At 34.4% G+C, this 14,221-nt stretch overlaps 1 protein-coding gene and 1 pseudogene across 3 annotated transcripts; both read right to left on the reverse strand.

Annotated features, from left to right (window-relative positions):
• Positions 1-698: 698 nt before the first annotated feature.
• Positions 699-9,851, reverse strand: LOC111409738 (protein MRG1-like). 3 transcript variants are annotated; one of them, XM_023039750.1, is made up of 13 exons: positions 9,500-9,830; positions 8,073-8,126; positions 7,847-7,860; positions 7,747-7,773; positions 6,934-7,079; positions 5,478-5,513; positions 4,997-5,032; positions 3,988-4,028; positions 3,518-3,616; positions 2,388-2,467; positions 1,719-1,888; positions 1,275-1,359; positions 699-943 (listed from the first exon to the last, which is right to left on the reverse strand). In XM_023039750.1, exons 1-13 carry the CDS (start codon positions 9,638-9,640, stop codon positions 868-870), a joined length of 1,005 nt encoding a protein of 334 aa, XP_022895518.1. In that variant the 5' UTR covers positions 9,641-9,830; the 3' UTR covers positions 699-867. The 3 variants fall into 3 exon arrangements, with proteins under 3 accessions (XP_022895518.1, XP_022895530.1, XP_022895524.1); XM_023039762.1 differs by lacking the exon at positions 1,275-1,359 and having other exon boundaries at positions 9,500-9,851; XM_023039756.1 differs by lacking the exon at positions 7,747-7,773 and having other exon boundaries at positions 9,500-9,819.
• Positions 9,852-11,797: 1,946 nt separating this feature from the next.
• Positions 11,798-12,582, reverse strand: LOC111375695 (annotated as a pseudogene).
• Between the last annotated feature and the right edge of the window lie 1,639 nt (positions 12,583-14,221).

The raw sequence follows: 14,221 nt of genomic DNA on the forward strand, positions 1-14,221 counted from the left end.
TTCATAATAAAACAATATTGATTTAGTCATAAAGATATTATTTATGAAGGAACAACAGTAATTCAAATACAATATAACAACAAAAGCGAACATATGTCAAAGTCATCCATTTCCAATTCGGGTTAGTCACATGGGACAATGTGGTACATTCTGCGTATTTAGAGATACGATTTATGACTAGCTACATTCATGTATAATCGAATCAACATAAGATGACATGGTCAAAAGTTAAATTGAACTCTCACTCAAAATAGTTCAAACCTTCACTTGAGATAGCAATAGCTTAGCCCACATGAATCATTTGTAATCGAATCAAGATGAGATGACATGGTCAGAAGTCAAATCGAACCATTACTTGGGATAGTAATAGCTCGGCCCACATGAATCATTTGACGAAAGCACTTCAATACTATCACCTACCGTGGTGATTTGTCACTCAACAAGTCATCAAGGGCATAACAAACATGGTGGACATGACCCAAATCCAGATCTTGCAGCAATGGACGCCAATGAAAATTCTACACAAGGAACCAAAAAGTTCCATATAGAACAATAGAAGAAACCGGGTAGAAACCAACCAATTCTAGCATGCACTAGTTCTTTCTATATTTTCGAGAATATTATAAAATGTGAACTGCTACATAAATTAATTTAACGATTTATAAAAATAATAATATTATAACCGAATTAGAGTTCGATTATGTAGCTATAACCACATGGAGGCTCGGTTTCGTCTTCTTGACAAATGTAAAATATTGTTTAATCCAAGTTATGTACATCAAATTCTCTCCTTTTTCTATCTAGAACAAATGAAAATTGCGCAATGGAAGGAAAAGATGTATAATTACATTTGGTGTTATTCTTCACCTAGCCACTTTCTTCAGTAACTATATGGTCATCATATGCAGCAAGGAAGAAAGTCCCTTCATTATCTTGCAGAAACCTGCATCAAATACACCCCCCAAATAAGTCAAGCAATGCTAAATCAAAGGTCATGAGATCTAAAATGAGATTGAAAAATCTCGACTTGGAGAAACGAAGAAAAGATCATTGGCAGGTCATAGAAGAAGAAGAAGAAGAAAGGAAATAGAAACCAATATGCGAAAGAAAGGATGAAATGAAAACAAGCCACCACCTGATCCCAGATATATTCTATAAACATCATGATTGAAAAATTATGCATCTAGGGACCCAACTTCATCAGATTATTATGGCAAAATGACAGCTAATATGCGCACAAGGATTGAATAAAGGAAAATAAATTGAGCCTATACTTGAGAAAGTCAAGCAAATTTTGCTGCAGCCGAATCAAAGTCTCCTCCTCAATATTCACATACTCCAACAGTTCCGGCAACTTTACTGCAAAAGTTGGAAGTTATATAATCACGCATTTTCTAATATTCGGAATCATTAAAATTTCTTCCCAAAAAGGTAAAAATATAAACGAGAAGCTCAATTTCCCAGCACAGAAACAAATGCTTCAACCTCATAAATGAACATAAAAATTTCATATTTTAATGCGTATGGAGTATCAGATTGTACTAGACAATCTAATAGACAAGGTTTCAGCCACCTTTTCTTCCTTAATAATGTATAATGTTGTCTTATCCACCTTACTAAACATGCCATTGGAGAATATTACAAGGATAATGCTTCTTAGAATCACAAAACTCCATGAAGAGCAAAGGATGCCAAAATATAATGCAGGATAAACATACCAAAGAGACGCAGTAAATGTTCAGCGCCATATATACTTGATGGAGAGACTCTATCTGAAATTGCTTCATTGTACTGTTGGCGTTCAGTTTTGTACAAAAGAATACATGACAGCGCTTTGTCAAAATAATATCTTAAACCTTTTAAAATTTCTGCAACTGCATCATTCATCCTGTATTTTGTGAAAAAATAAAATAAAATAAAAACCACTTAAATTCAATACGTTGCGCCCATGATTCCAGAAATCATATTGACTCCACTAAATACAATGATCATGTTTTGCTAATGATAGACAAAACGATTCAGATTAGTAACATGAGAAAATGGATGATTTGCATCACTACTACAAATTTGTAGGGATGACAACAGGGCGGGAATGAAACTATCCTCATTTCCTAAATGCTGTCCACCTCAATGCATCCTAATACTATCTATATAGTATATCTATTCTAATGTCATCCTTAGATTTTTTATACTGTCTAATTCGGCAAACCAATCAAACCTCATAGATGTTATTTTGTATATATCTGCTGCTATAACTTGAATTCATCAATGAAATATATGAAATTTCACAAATTCATCAAGTTCGTACAAATTTAAAGAAGTGAGAAGAGTTAATAAAATCAGTGAGAATAAGTTGATGTAATTTGCGATCGTTGCAAAGAACTTACATGCCATCCTTTTCGGTTCGGTATTCCAGGTATTTAGTCAATATACCATCAATAGTAGGAGATCGGGGAAGTTTTACAAGCTGCAAGAGGACAAAGATGACCTATTTTACAAACAGTAAAGAATAAATTCTAATTTCACAAGTCGTCATGCATAAACAACAGATTGCCAATTGTTTTTCCTCGGACAATCCATCCAAACACAACCCATTCACAGTGAAAAGGGATGACAAAGAGACAAATCTGGCATGAAATTCTATCAAGTGCAGCTTACTACCCAAGATAGTGGTGTTACACTTCATGTTCTAAGGTCAAGAAGACAAATTCATTATCCTTTTTTTTTTTTTCTTTTTTTTTCCCTCAAGACCAAACAGGAGAACTCTTGTGAAATTTTTATATAAAGAAACTCAGTTGAACTAGTCCATATTAATTCAAAAATTACATCTTAAACTACCCCAACAACTCAATGTCAATTACCAATTTAAAAGTGCCATCGCCAACTCCATCTTGTAGGAGAAAGATGAATAACGTTAACCATTTTCTATGTGATGATAAATTTAAAGTGAAAAGTCTTTAACATCCCATGTGAAGCAGTATTCTACTATTTCTACCATGTCTTGTCTTCAAGGAGAAGAAAGAAAACACTGAATCAATTCGAGCTTCAACAATATAAGGACCTGGAATTGTGAATAACCACAAAGGATTCATGTAGCCAGTTCCATTTAGAAAAAAACAGCATCTTATATAGCAAACTACATATTTCAGTTTAATTAAAAAAATACTTCACTTTCACCTTTGAACTTTTTTTTATTTGAGTGATAGTATAAAATTAAGCCAACATCTATTTGGAACAAAAAAGAATAATATTTTATTATTTCATCAACCAAAATGGCAAATCAAAAGGGTACTTCCCAATTTGCATTTTGTCTCCATGGGGTGCTTTTCATTAGAATTTTCTGATTGCTGGGCTATAGAACTTGCACTCATTTAATTCCTTTTCTATTAGGAGTCCTATGCAAAACATTCTGCTGTATTGCAGAACCGGCAGGAAATTAATGGGGGTTTTGAATTGAAGGACTGGGCACGAGAAATGGGAGGGGGAAGGGATCTAGTAGCCAGCATTATAAAAGTACCTTATTCTGTTGAATGATAAACTCCCAATCATCAACTAACCGCTGTCTTAGAGTTGATGGAATTTGAATATTAATCATTTTGTCTTCCACTGGATTACCCTACAATATATGACAGACGGTAGGATCATCAATATCCATATCAAAAACAGATTAATCAACAACCTTAAAAATTTGAAAAGCCAGTCATACTGCAAGTGAAACTAATGGAAGAACTCAAATTTTGCGAATGACATATGCTGAAAAAAAGTAAACTTTAGATAGATGGGCTGAAAAATCAAATGTCTGAAGCAGCAACAGCTGCTGCGCTAAGTTGCATAACCATATAAAGATCATTAGAATCCGCAACTGAGAAATGTTAATTTATTATTGAATGTACAGATAATGATGTCAAAGCAACTGAGAAATGTTAATTTCTGCAAAAACATAAACAAAATTCGAACTATAGAAATAAATTATAACTGAGAATAAACCTCTATGCCCGAATCATCTTTGCGCTTCTTCCCTTTTGCAACTGCAATAACATCACCCGAAATTCTAAGTTTCTTGGTAGCAGATATCTACCACAAACTTAAAGTGGATAACAGCCAACAGATTTTCATTTACAGAACAAACTAACGCATTCAGTTATTACCAACACTGTAACAAATCAATTTTAGCGAACAAAAAAGGAAGCACAAACACGCTTCTGGTGCCAGCAAGTCGGTGTCCAACACATTTCAGACACATCTGATAAACCAGTTTTCATTTTTACTTTATCATTGTTACGGTCTGAAACAGGGCCTGACAAGATGCGGATAAATCACCAGAACACCAGAGTAAATAGAAGACCAGGGGGTGGGGGAACTAACCTAGATGAAGTTTTGCAAGCAAAAATAAAAATGCATTGCAAAATCCAAAGGCAGCAATGTCTCGACCGGCGTTGGCTGTCACTACTGGCATTGGATGTCATAACCGGCATTGGATTTCAATGGCTGGTGATACGTTTTGTCATTGGTTCCACAAAAGAGAACCTGAAACCCTAGCAATAATTTTTGTAACTTGGCAGCTACCTATTTTTGTTTTATAGACCAACACCAGGTTTCAACCCATTGGATTTTTCAAACACCAGACCAATTTAAACTTGCCAATCAGACTTCTTAAAAATGAAAAAAGCAATGGGCAATTTTAACTTGTAAAACAACTGGCCTTTTCAAAAGCATTCACCTATTTACCAATAAATTACCATTTAACCCCTATATTTGTTATGTCATTTTAGTGCAACAAGTATACAGTATTTTATTTGCTTTAACCTATAAAATTTAATTATATCCAATCAACATGATGGAACATGTGCTGTCAGCACTTTTCCGAAAAACGCATGTCATGTCCATGTCCGTGCTCCTTATGACAGTCTTTTTTATTTTTTCATTTTTTAATGTATATGGTACGCAGTGAGAATACAATACAAAGTAAACAATAAAAAGAGCAAGAACAGTGTACCATTGTTCTTCATCTCCTCTTTAGGCACTGTGGCATCTGTAAAATGCAAAAGAGAAACAGAAACTCAGATGATAGGACTCATGCCAACTCCTAATCAACTTCCCGCACATATATCTGATTGCCCATTCATCAGGAAAATATTGAAAGCTAATTTTCAAAACCATGTCTCTAACGGAAATAGTGTAAAAATGCAAGTGCAGCTTGTCCTTATGTAAATTCTTCTCTGGTACTTCCCAATTATAAATCCTACAAATGAAGTTCCAGTGAATGCAATATTCTTTTCTTTGAACTTTTTAGGTTAAATGGAAGTCAAAATTAATGATCATGTAATCTCAATTATTAGAGAAGTTTTCCAATGTAATGCATATGATTAGAGCAGCTTGGATAAAATGAAGCAGTAGACCAAGAATTCTACATAATCAGGAGATACTTACCAAGTTAAAAGGAAAGTAAAATATAAAAAAACGGAAGAGCAACGTACCACTATTCTTCATCTCCTCTTTCGCCACTTTGGCATCTGTAAAATCCAAAAGAGAGACAGCAACTGAGATGATAGAACAGATGCCAGGCATCAATCAACTTCCCACATATATATGTACATATATGTGTATATATGTATATATATGTGTGTGTGTTTATATATATATATATATTGCCTCTTCTTCAGAAAAAGATTGGAAACTAGTTTTCAATACTATGTCTTCAACAGAAATAGTATAAAAATGCAAGGGCATGTTGTCATTTAGTCTATATTCTTTTTGGTACTTCCCAATTATAAACTCTACAATCGAAGCTCCACTAATGGAATATTCTTTAGTTAGGGTTTCCCCATGACAATATGAGCATTTTAGGTTAAATAGCGTTTAATCACATTAGGAATAAGGACGATATGGAAGTCGCAATAAATGATCATTTAATCTCAAAAGCTATTGTTTTAGGCATTTAGGTTCAAATATCAATAAGAATAATTTTGAAGGCAATGTAATGCACAGGGTTAGAGCATGGAGATAAAATGGAAAAGTGCTATAAGGATTCTATGCAATCAGGAGATAACAGCTTAAAAGGACAGTTTCACACAACAGTTACTGCACTATATTTTATAATAGTAATAGATGGACTATTACAGGAAATTTCATAAATGAAGGTGGCACAAATTAAGGATGAAATAGCGGAACAACTTAACTTAGATGGTTGGGACGTGTCTTGAGTAAATATAAAGAAGTTCCATTTATGGACCAGTGCAATACAATAGAATAATTTGAGAAAACAAGACGTTAACATGGTCTGCTAGTGATGCAAGAGCATTTATGTACATGATTCCAAGTTTATTAGGAATAAATAGCTTGTTGATTGTTGGCACACTGGAGTACCTGGAAGGAAAGAATGACCAAGTTGAAATACTATTCTACATAGAATGAGATGAACTGATATCTAAAAATTTTTCAAACAAAGAGAGAGAAGAGAGACAGACAAAGAGTGAAAAGAGAATGGAAATGGCAGGAAATATATGACAGGTTGAGGGTGGAGGCATGCATGCTGATGGCAGTGACTTAGGAAGGGGGTGGGTGGAAATGGAATGAAGTGCAGTAATTGGGAGTGGGGAAAAGGGTCAAGTTGGGAGTTAAAAATGGGTAGAGGGGATGCTAGAATCGTTTCTTGGAAAGTTGAGAAGGAGATTAGTGAACTCAAAAGCATGTGAAACTCTAGGTTTTTCCTACAGAGGTTACCTACTTTGTTTTGGCATGTCAAATAAGAAATGGTCAACGAGTAGTGGAAGGCCATTCCACTCTAGTTCTCTCCAGCATACCTCTCATAAGCTAATCATGAATACTATCAATATGTGGCCACACACACACAGAAAAACTTTTAAATAAATAGACATCAAACGTCCAAACCCATAAATTTACTATTATCGAACTGAAGAAAGACAGACATACCAGCTGGACTTTTTGATTTCACTTGAGATGATCGCCCTGGTTTTGTATTCTTGTCTATGCCAAATTTCTTATTAAGGGCCTGCTTCTTCAAAACATTCTCTTTGGTATGCTTCATCAACCGATCCATGCCTACCCATTCATCCCAACTATTGGCAGGACAGTTAAAAGTATGTGAGCAATTCTGTATGGTTCACTTAACATTAAACTGCTTGGAAATTAGCTGGTTTTGGAGTGACAATAGATCTGCCCTAATGACTTCTATCATTGCAGCATCCGAAGACTAGACACTTGATTTAACTTTTCTGCCAGAGTCGGGCAGAAGAGATATATTATTGGACAACAAAGGAAAAATTACATGCTTGGCTATTAAATTTTCAAATAGCAAAGAAACCATGGTCGCCGCAAATAAAGATAAGTACAACAAAAAAGCCATAATTGAACTCTGAGAAAATGTTTCAGAGATAGAATTTCCCACTACATATATTTAAGATCACGTTCATTACACAAAATGAGGATAAGAAGCTAATTTTTTCCAAAATCATAATTATCATTTGTACTAGGAAGCAAGTCCAAAACCTACCTATTCACTGCATCAGGGATTAATAACAACAATACAAACCCTAGGCACAGAAGAACCTATCAACAGATGTCCATTATGCTTCTATTCAGATTTCTGGTACACATCTAGTAGGTCAGCCGACAACTAAGAGAACAAGTGAGAATCCAGTTTAAATTTTCAACAGCCCAAATCAAGAATGTAGGTAGGGTCGGGTTTGTAAAATCTACTAGAAATATATATAAAAAAATCTCTACCTCTGGCTACAATAATCACTTATTGTACTGCAGAGATTCTCTGTCTCATTAGTGGACAGGAAAAAAAAAATCATTTGAAATTCTGGGGCAGTACACTCACTTTTTATTCCAACCCTGCAAAACAAAATAGTAATTAATACATGCAAGGACAGATAGAACAAAGGTAAATCAATTAATAAATTAGACTGACAAAGGATAATCTTGAGTGAACTTATCCTGGTCTAGGAAAAAATAAATTAACATAGAAATGAAATGCTAATGAACAAAGAGATAAAAACAATTGAGACAGAGGAAATGAAGAAAGGAAAGCTGATAATCAGACTTACAAGGTAGTGAACAAAGTATCTGTACACATTCTTCCGAAACTCTGCTCTTTGAATCTTCACAGAAAAAGTGAATCAGGAAAAAAAAAAGAAAAAAAAGAAAGAAAGGATAGGTCATGAAGAAAATAAACCAAATAAAAGGATAAGAAAATAGCAGGGATATAAATACTCAAACAAACAAGAAGCTGAATACATTATCCCAGAAACAGATAATACAATTGATTAAAAGTGTTCTACATTATATCAAACCCTGAGAGACATAGAAACGTCAACCAATCATTCAGTTCCTACGAGCAACGATGCTCATTAATCTATGACCGGACCAATTTTGAGTGGATAAAAAGAAATGTCAAAATTGGAAATGCAGAGTTGTCTTTTTTTATAGAATTTCTACTTTTTGGCTAACTTATCCCAGCCCTAATTGTAACTCAGGCTCCCAAGTGGAACGAGCTGTCTTGTATCCCATAACTTGGGCACAGACAGGTAGTTTGTTGCTTCTTATATCGAAGCGAAGGTAGATTAATGAGGAACTGCTGCCCAACTTTTACATGTGATATCATATTAGCATATGCAAAATGAGAAGCAATATTGTGGCTACATAAGTAGGCATACTTACTTCTATACGCACTCAATTTCAGCATTCAATCCTCTATATAATAGGGTTTTAATATAGGTTTTTTACAGTAAATTCCATGACTGTGTATTGCAGGTGCACATGCATAATAAAAACTTCAAATATCCAGGCTATTTTGGCCCTAATTGAGCCCCATTTCTTCAGAATGGATTTTGTAAAAAGTGATTTTTTGAGTTCCTTTTAAAATTATTTTACTGAAATAATGTGTGGTTGAAAATAATTTTTTAAAAATAGAGCTCAAATAGGGCTTTATAACATTCTACATGCACATCTGCACAAACACAGAATAATTGTTCTCCTATTACCTCCACAAGCCAGAGTTTTCTATCCGCTCAAAAAGTGATTCATAGCTCCGAAAATATACAATAATAATGAAATTATAAAAGAAACAATACGGTGTAAGAGCAAAACAGACTCTTTAAATATAAAATACTAGAGAGTCAAAGCGAAGAGACTCTCTAATTTAACTTTTTAACGTAGAGACTGTGTTTGACTCTATTCTTAATGTTCGATGATTACATTTAATATATTACAAATTTAAACACTCTACAATTTAAATTTTTCAAATTACATTTAAATTGATTGATCATTAATATATAAAAAAAATTATATTTAAATAAAATATGTGGTGAAATTATTAAATATTGATTGGAAAAAAAACCAAATAAAGAATCAAAATAGAGAGGTACCCTCTATTATGCATAAGAGGCTCATAAATGCTCTAATTAATCCAAAATAAAAACTTCAAGAAGAAAACATTTCAACTAAATTTATATATAATAAAACTAGGGCATGCCTTTGCTTCGTAGATGCGTGGACCGTGAAAAGCTAGGACCTTCTCGCCTTCGGAGAAGCTATTTTTGGAATTGGACTCCGGCACCTCGCCAGGGGAGTTCTCGCGATCACTCGCTGATTCTTCGCTCAAGCTCTTACCCATTTTCTTTTAGAAATTTTCTTTCACTTCTACAAAGTGTTGGCGAGATTTTATTAATTTTTCTTCGTATTTGGATAACAAAGAAGCGGCGGCCGCGGCGACGGATTCTTACACTGATAGAAGGCGGAGTGCGCGATGGATTCGCAACTGGTGTGAGTGCTGGAGTGTGATATTAAAGATTGAAAAAGAGAAAATAGCGGTGGAGGCCCTCATCGTACTGCTCTTGTTACATTTTGGTAACTAATCTTTACGGAGTATTTCACATTCATAGCATTCGTATTTCGTAATTGCGAGTGAATGATTTCTGCCTAAATTACCTTCAAATGAATCGAGAAACAAGTTAAGACCAATGTGTCAATAAATAAGACTAATGTTATTTAACACCAATAATGTTTAACATCAATTTAGGTGACAGCATTAATGGGATTATTCATAAAATAAAGAAGATTGAGACATAATTACATAAATTTAAGGGAGATAAATTTTGCTTTGATACTTATAGCCAACATACGGAAATATGTGATGTCAAATAGGTCGATCTTTGATAAGCAAGGATGTTTGCTTAAAATGTATATTTACTTATCGTAAGTGCGTTGTTTAAGATCTTATTTTGAGAATGTTTGGTGAAAATTAAAATTAGATTTTTTTTAGTAGATTTCAATAGAAATTTTTGGACTTAAATTTAGATGAAAGTCTGATTTTAATCAAAACCAAACATGGGCTATACATGAATCCATGTAGATTTACTCATTGTTCGATAGTTTTGAGTTTTGCAATAAGTAAAACTACTCCATTCATATTGTGTTATTCGAAAGTTTTTGATTGTGTTAGAATAGGTGAGATGATTTCATTAAAAATTATAAAGCCCCAAAAATTCGTCATAATTTGAAAATATTTATATCTTTTATATCCCATAATTATTTCTTTAATGGACATAATATATATTTATACATGGTATAAGACAAGTTAAAGAACTATTTATATCTTTTATATCCCATTGTTCTCTCATGACCATTTAATTCGAGGAGATGGAGATGGAGATGGAGATGGAGATGGAGATGATGAATATCAATGAGAACTTCATAATGGCGTTTTAGGATTGTTTTTTGAATGGAGTGCATATGTCAAAAGTTGGATGAGTATGTGACAATGTTACGAAAATTAAAATGAACAGTTTGAGTGATCAACTTTTGACGATGTTATGAAAATTAGAATGAACAGTTTGAGTGATCAACTTTAGTGCTTGTTTAGTAGGGATTTTGATAATTGATTTTTTGAACGTCAGATATAAGTGGGTCATACCTGTGATGGAAGAATTCAAAAATGACGGAATAGTGAAATAACGGTCAAAAAAATAATTTTAATTGACTTAAAAGCTTTACCAAACAAGCTCTAAGATTAATATATTTTTCAATCTGGTTATCGATTTTGATTTTTGGCAACGACGTATTAATTTCTAATTTCTAGGTTTCGACACCTAAGCCCTAAGTGTCGGACATGTGGCCCAACTTGTTTTAAAATTATTGTCTTTTTAGAGTTTGTTGTTGACGCGTAAAGTCTGAGTGTCGACAGCTACTTGAAAAAAAAATTAATTAAACCTATTTTTAATAGTTCATTGTCTATCTTTCGTTGACATGTGGATTAGTGATGTAATAATTTACAATATAAATCATGAATGTTCCAAGCATAGTACAAGTGGAGATATTAGAGCCCATGCACAAGATTCTATAGACACAACATGCATATATTGTTATCGATCGATGCATCAAAACTGCGAGTGCTTTACATGTTTATGTGCTTACTTGACAACATAAAATAGTACTTGATATTAACTTGTAATTGAAAATGATATAGGCGACGACACTTGTTTCCCAGTGCATGAAAACTTGAAATTTGTGCGGTAGGTATAGACACTAGTTTTTCACTCATTAAAAGTTGAAATTCGTGCATATGTGTCAACACTCTAACCATATGTGTCGGCACCTACATTATCCAACGTGATAAATTATGTTTTTTGTTGTCTATGAGATCTTATTCCAGCCTAGGACATATCATCATGTCACGAAATGAACCCCTTGATCATCATTCATTTGTGTCATGAGGGTTGATGAACTCTTCTTGTTTAACGCAATGTTGCTTTCATTAAAAAGAAAAGAGAAAATAGGAAATGGGTGAGTAAATTAAGTGCACAGGATAGCCCTTAATATATTCATACGTTCATTGTCAAAACATATACCTACAGACATAAAGATAAAGTTAATATATAAGATTATGTGATGCAATCAAATGTTTTGGTCTGATTCTTGAAAAACCTTGGGCACAATTGCTCTAGGTTTGCACATTACCTCTAATGGCTGCTTTTTAGGCATTGTTAGACCTATCCCTTCACTTAGATCAACTTTTTCTCCACTTATTTTCTTCCAGTCAAAGCATTGAATCAATGAACCTAAAGCCAACCCCACCATCCTTTGTCCCAAGCCTGAACCTGGACAAGCCCGTCTCCCCATCCCGAATGGCATCAACTTGTGTGTCTCCACTTCCTTGCCTTCAAATCTCTCGGGTCTGAAACTCGTTGGGTCATCCCAAACCTTAGGATCTCGATGGATTGCCCACGAATTGACAAGTAAAATTGTCCCATGTGGAACGTCATATCATTGTACTTTGCAGTCCGAGGATGACTCATGAGGCAGCAGCAATGGTCCAGCTGGGAACATGCGAAAGGTCTCCAAAATGATGTTTTTAAGGTAAGGTAAATTGGACAAGTCCTGTTCCGAAATCAACCCATTGAGACTCATATGCGTGTTCAACTCATCTCTTGCCTTTTGTAACACATTAGGGTGGTTAAGCAAAAGGGACATTGCCCATTCTATGGTCACCACTGATGTGTCTATGCCTGCGATCACCATGTTCTGCACATCGAACACGAAAATACTCGAAATTACCATGTTTTTTTGTCAATAAACATGAAAATCAAGAATAGAAAAGAAAAAGAAAATTCAAATCAACAATTATAATTGACATAAAAACCAAGGAAGGAAAAAATTAAAGAAGTTCAAATCATCATTTATATACGTCAAAGCAACGAGTAATACTCCAACTATGAGTACTTAAAAATAACTTGAAAGTTACTTTCTCATCTTTCTTTTGGAGAAATAAAAAAATCTTTTAAGCTTTACCAAACATGTTACTGTGCTTTGACATTAATCATTCTCCCAAGGAAAATGGAAACCTTAAAATAAGTTAAACTTGTTATTACTTTAACAACAGTTGATCTCCAAAGAGAAGATGTGGAAAATTGACCACCTAATTATAATCTTTTATCTTTTCAGGTCCACTGATGTGAGTACCCGACTGTAAATTTCAGGATCCTGTGGGATAAGTCGAGGCGCGCGTAAACTGACCTTAACACCCATGGTCATCAAAAAAAAATTATAATCTTTTATCTTTATTGAGGGTCGACAACGACGACAATATTTACTTTTGCATTTCTTTCATCATAAAACTCAATCATACAAAATAGAGTTTTGCTACAGCAACAGGAGTGAGACAAGTGATGCCAACTCTACCCCCTGTCCAGCCCTGTTCGTTTAGCATTTTCCTACAAACTATTACTAGATAATTATTCAAAATAATTTCTTGTCTCAAAAATATATTTTAACTTTTCAAAAACCGGATATTGTACTTACACTTCTTTATTTTAACACAATGCCTCAACTTTCCCACCCTAGGGGCAGTTAATGATGTCTACCGAACTCAAATAATAATTTTGGAGTTTTTATCATCATTGAGTTTGTACATTCTGGTGCAAGCAATAACAATAGTCTCGAAAATTTTTCAAAACAATTAAATATATATTGAATAAAGAAATGCATTGAATTCAATTCTTCTTGTTATGTTTATAGAAATTATGAATGTCTTATACCTAAAGCATATTTGGTATGTGATGCTACCAAAAATCGTACCTGTAGATTTCCCGAGCTTGATGACTGGTGAGGAGCACGAACGTGATCTTCCGATACCTGAAACAAAGGCAACGAGGTGTGTTCTCGTCGCCCCTCCGATGCTTAAGTCAGAAAGAGAAATATATGCGTGAGGCTATGTGCTGAAGAACAATGTCAAACGTACCTGAATAATGGCCCAAGGTTCTGCTTTTATAGGAGTAGGTAGTGTACTCCTAGTAGGATTGTGTTGGTTGGATGTTTTTATCCAAGGGAATTTATATTATAAAGAATGTCCTACTTGTAATGGAATTGTTTGACAAGTGGTGTTAGGGTTGATGTAGAATCCTTGGGTGTTTAGGTTTGTTAGTTAGGTACCCAGGTCTTAGGAGGTATGTTGGTGGTGTATGTCTCGAGGACTATTCTCGAGGACATTGAGGGAATGTAAATGTGTCCTCGAGGTATCTCGAGGACTACAATATCTCGAGGACTTAGATGACCTCGAGGACCGAAGAACAGAAATGAGGTGGGGTATAGATTGAGTCCTCGGGATACACTCCTCTGGGTATATCAATATTGGCATAGTCACTGGCCCCCGTGCACTCGTCCTAGAGGTCGTGCTCTTAGGATGGGGTGCACATGGGTT

This window comes from Olea europaea, chromosome 2 (assembly GCF_002742605.1).
Source record: "Olea europaea var. sylvestris chromosome 2, O_europaea_v1, whole genome shotgun sequence".
NCBI lineage: Eukaryota > Viridiplantae > Streptophyta > Magnoliopsida > Lamiales > Oleaceae > Olea > Olea europaea.

Coding starts and splice junctions, on each gene's coding strand:
- LOC111409738 (XM_023039750.1), bottom strand. CDS start 9,640: ATGGGTAAGAGCTTGAGCGAAGAATCAGCGAGTGATCGCGAGAACTCC. Junction 4,029..4,996: donor AGAGGAGATGAAGAACAATG/GTACACTGTTCT, acceptor ATGTTATTGCAG/TTGCAAAAGGGAAGAAGCGC. Junction 3,617..3,987: donor AAGATGATTCGGGCATAGAG/GTTTATTCTCAG, acceptor CATATATTGTAG/GGTAATCCAGTGGAAGACAA.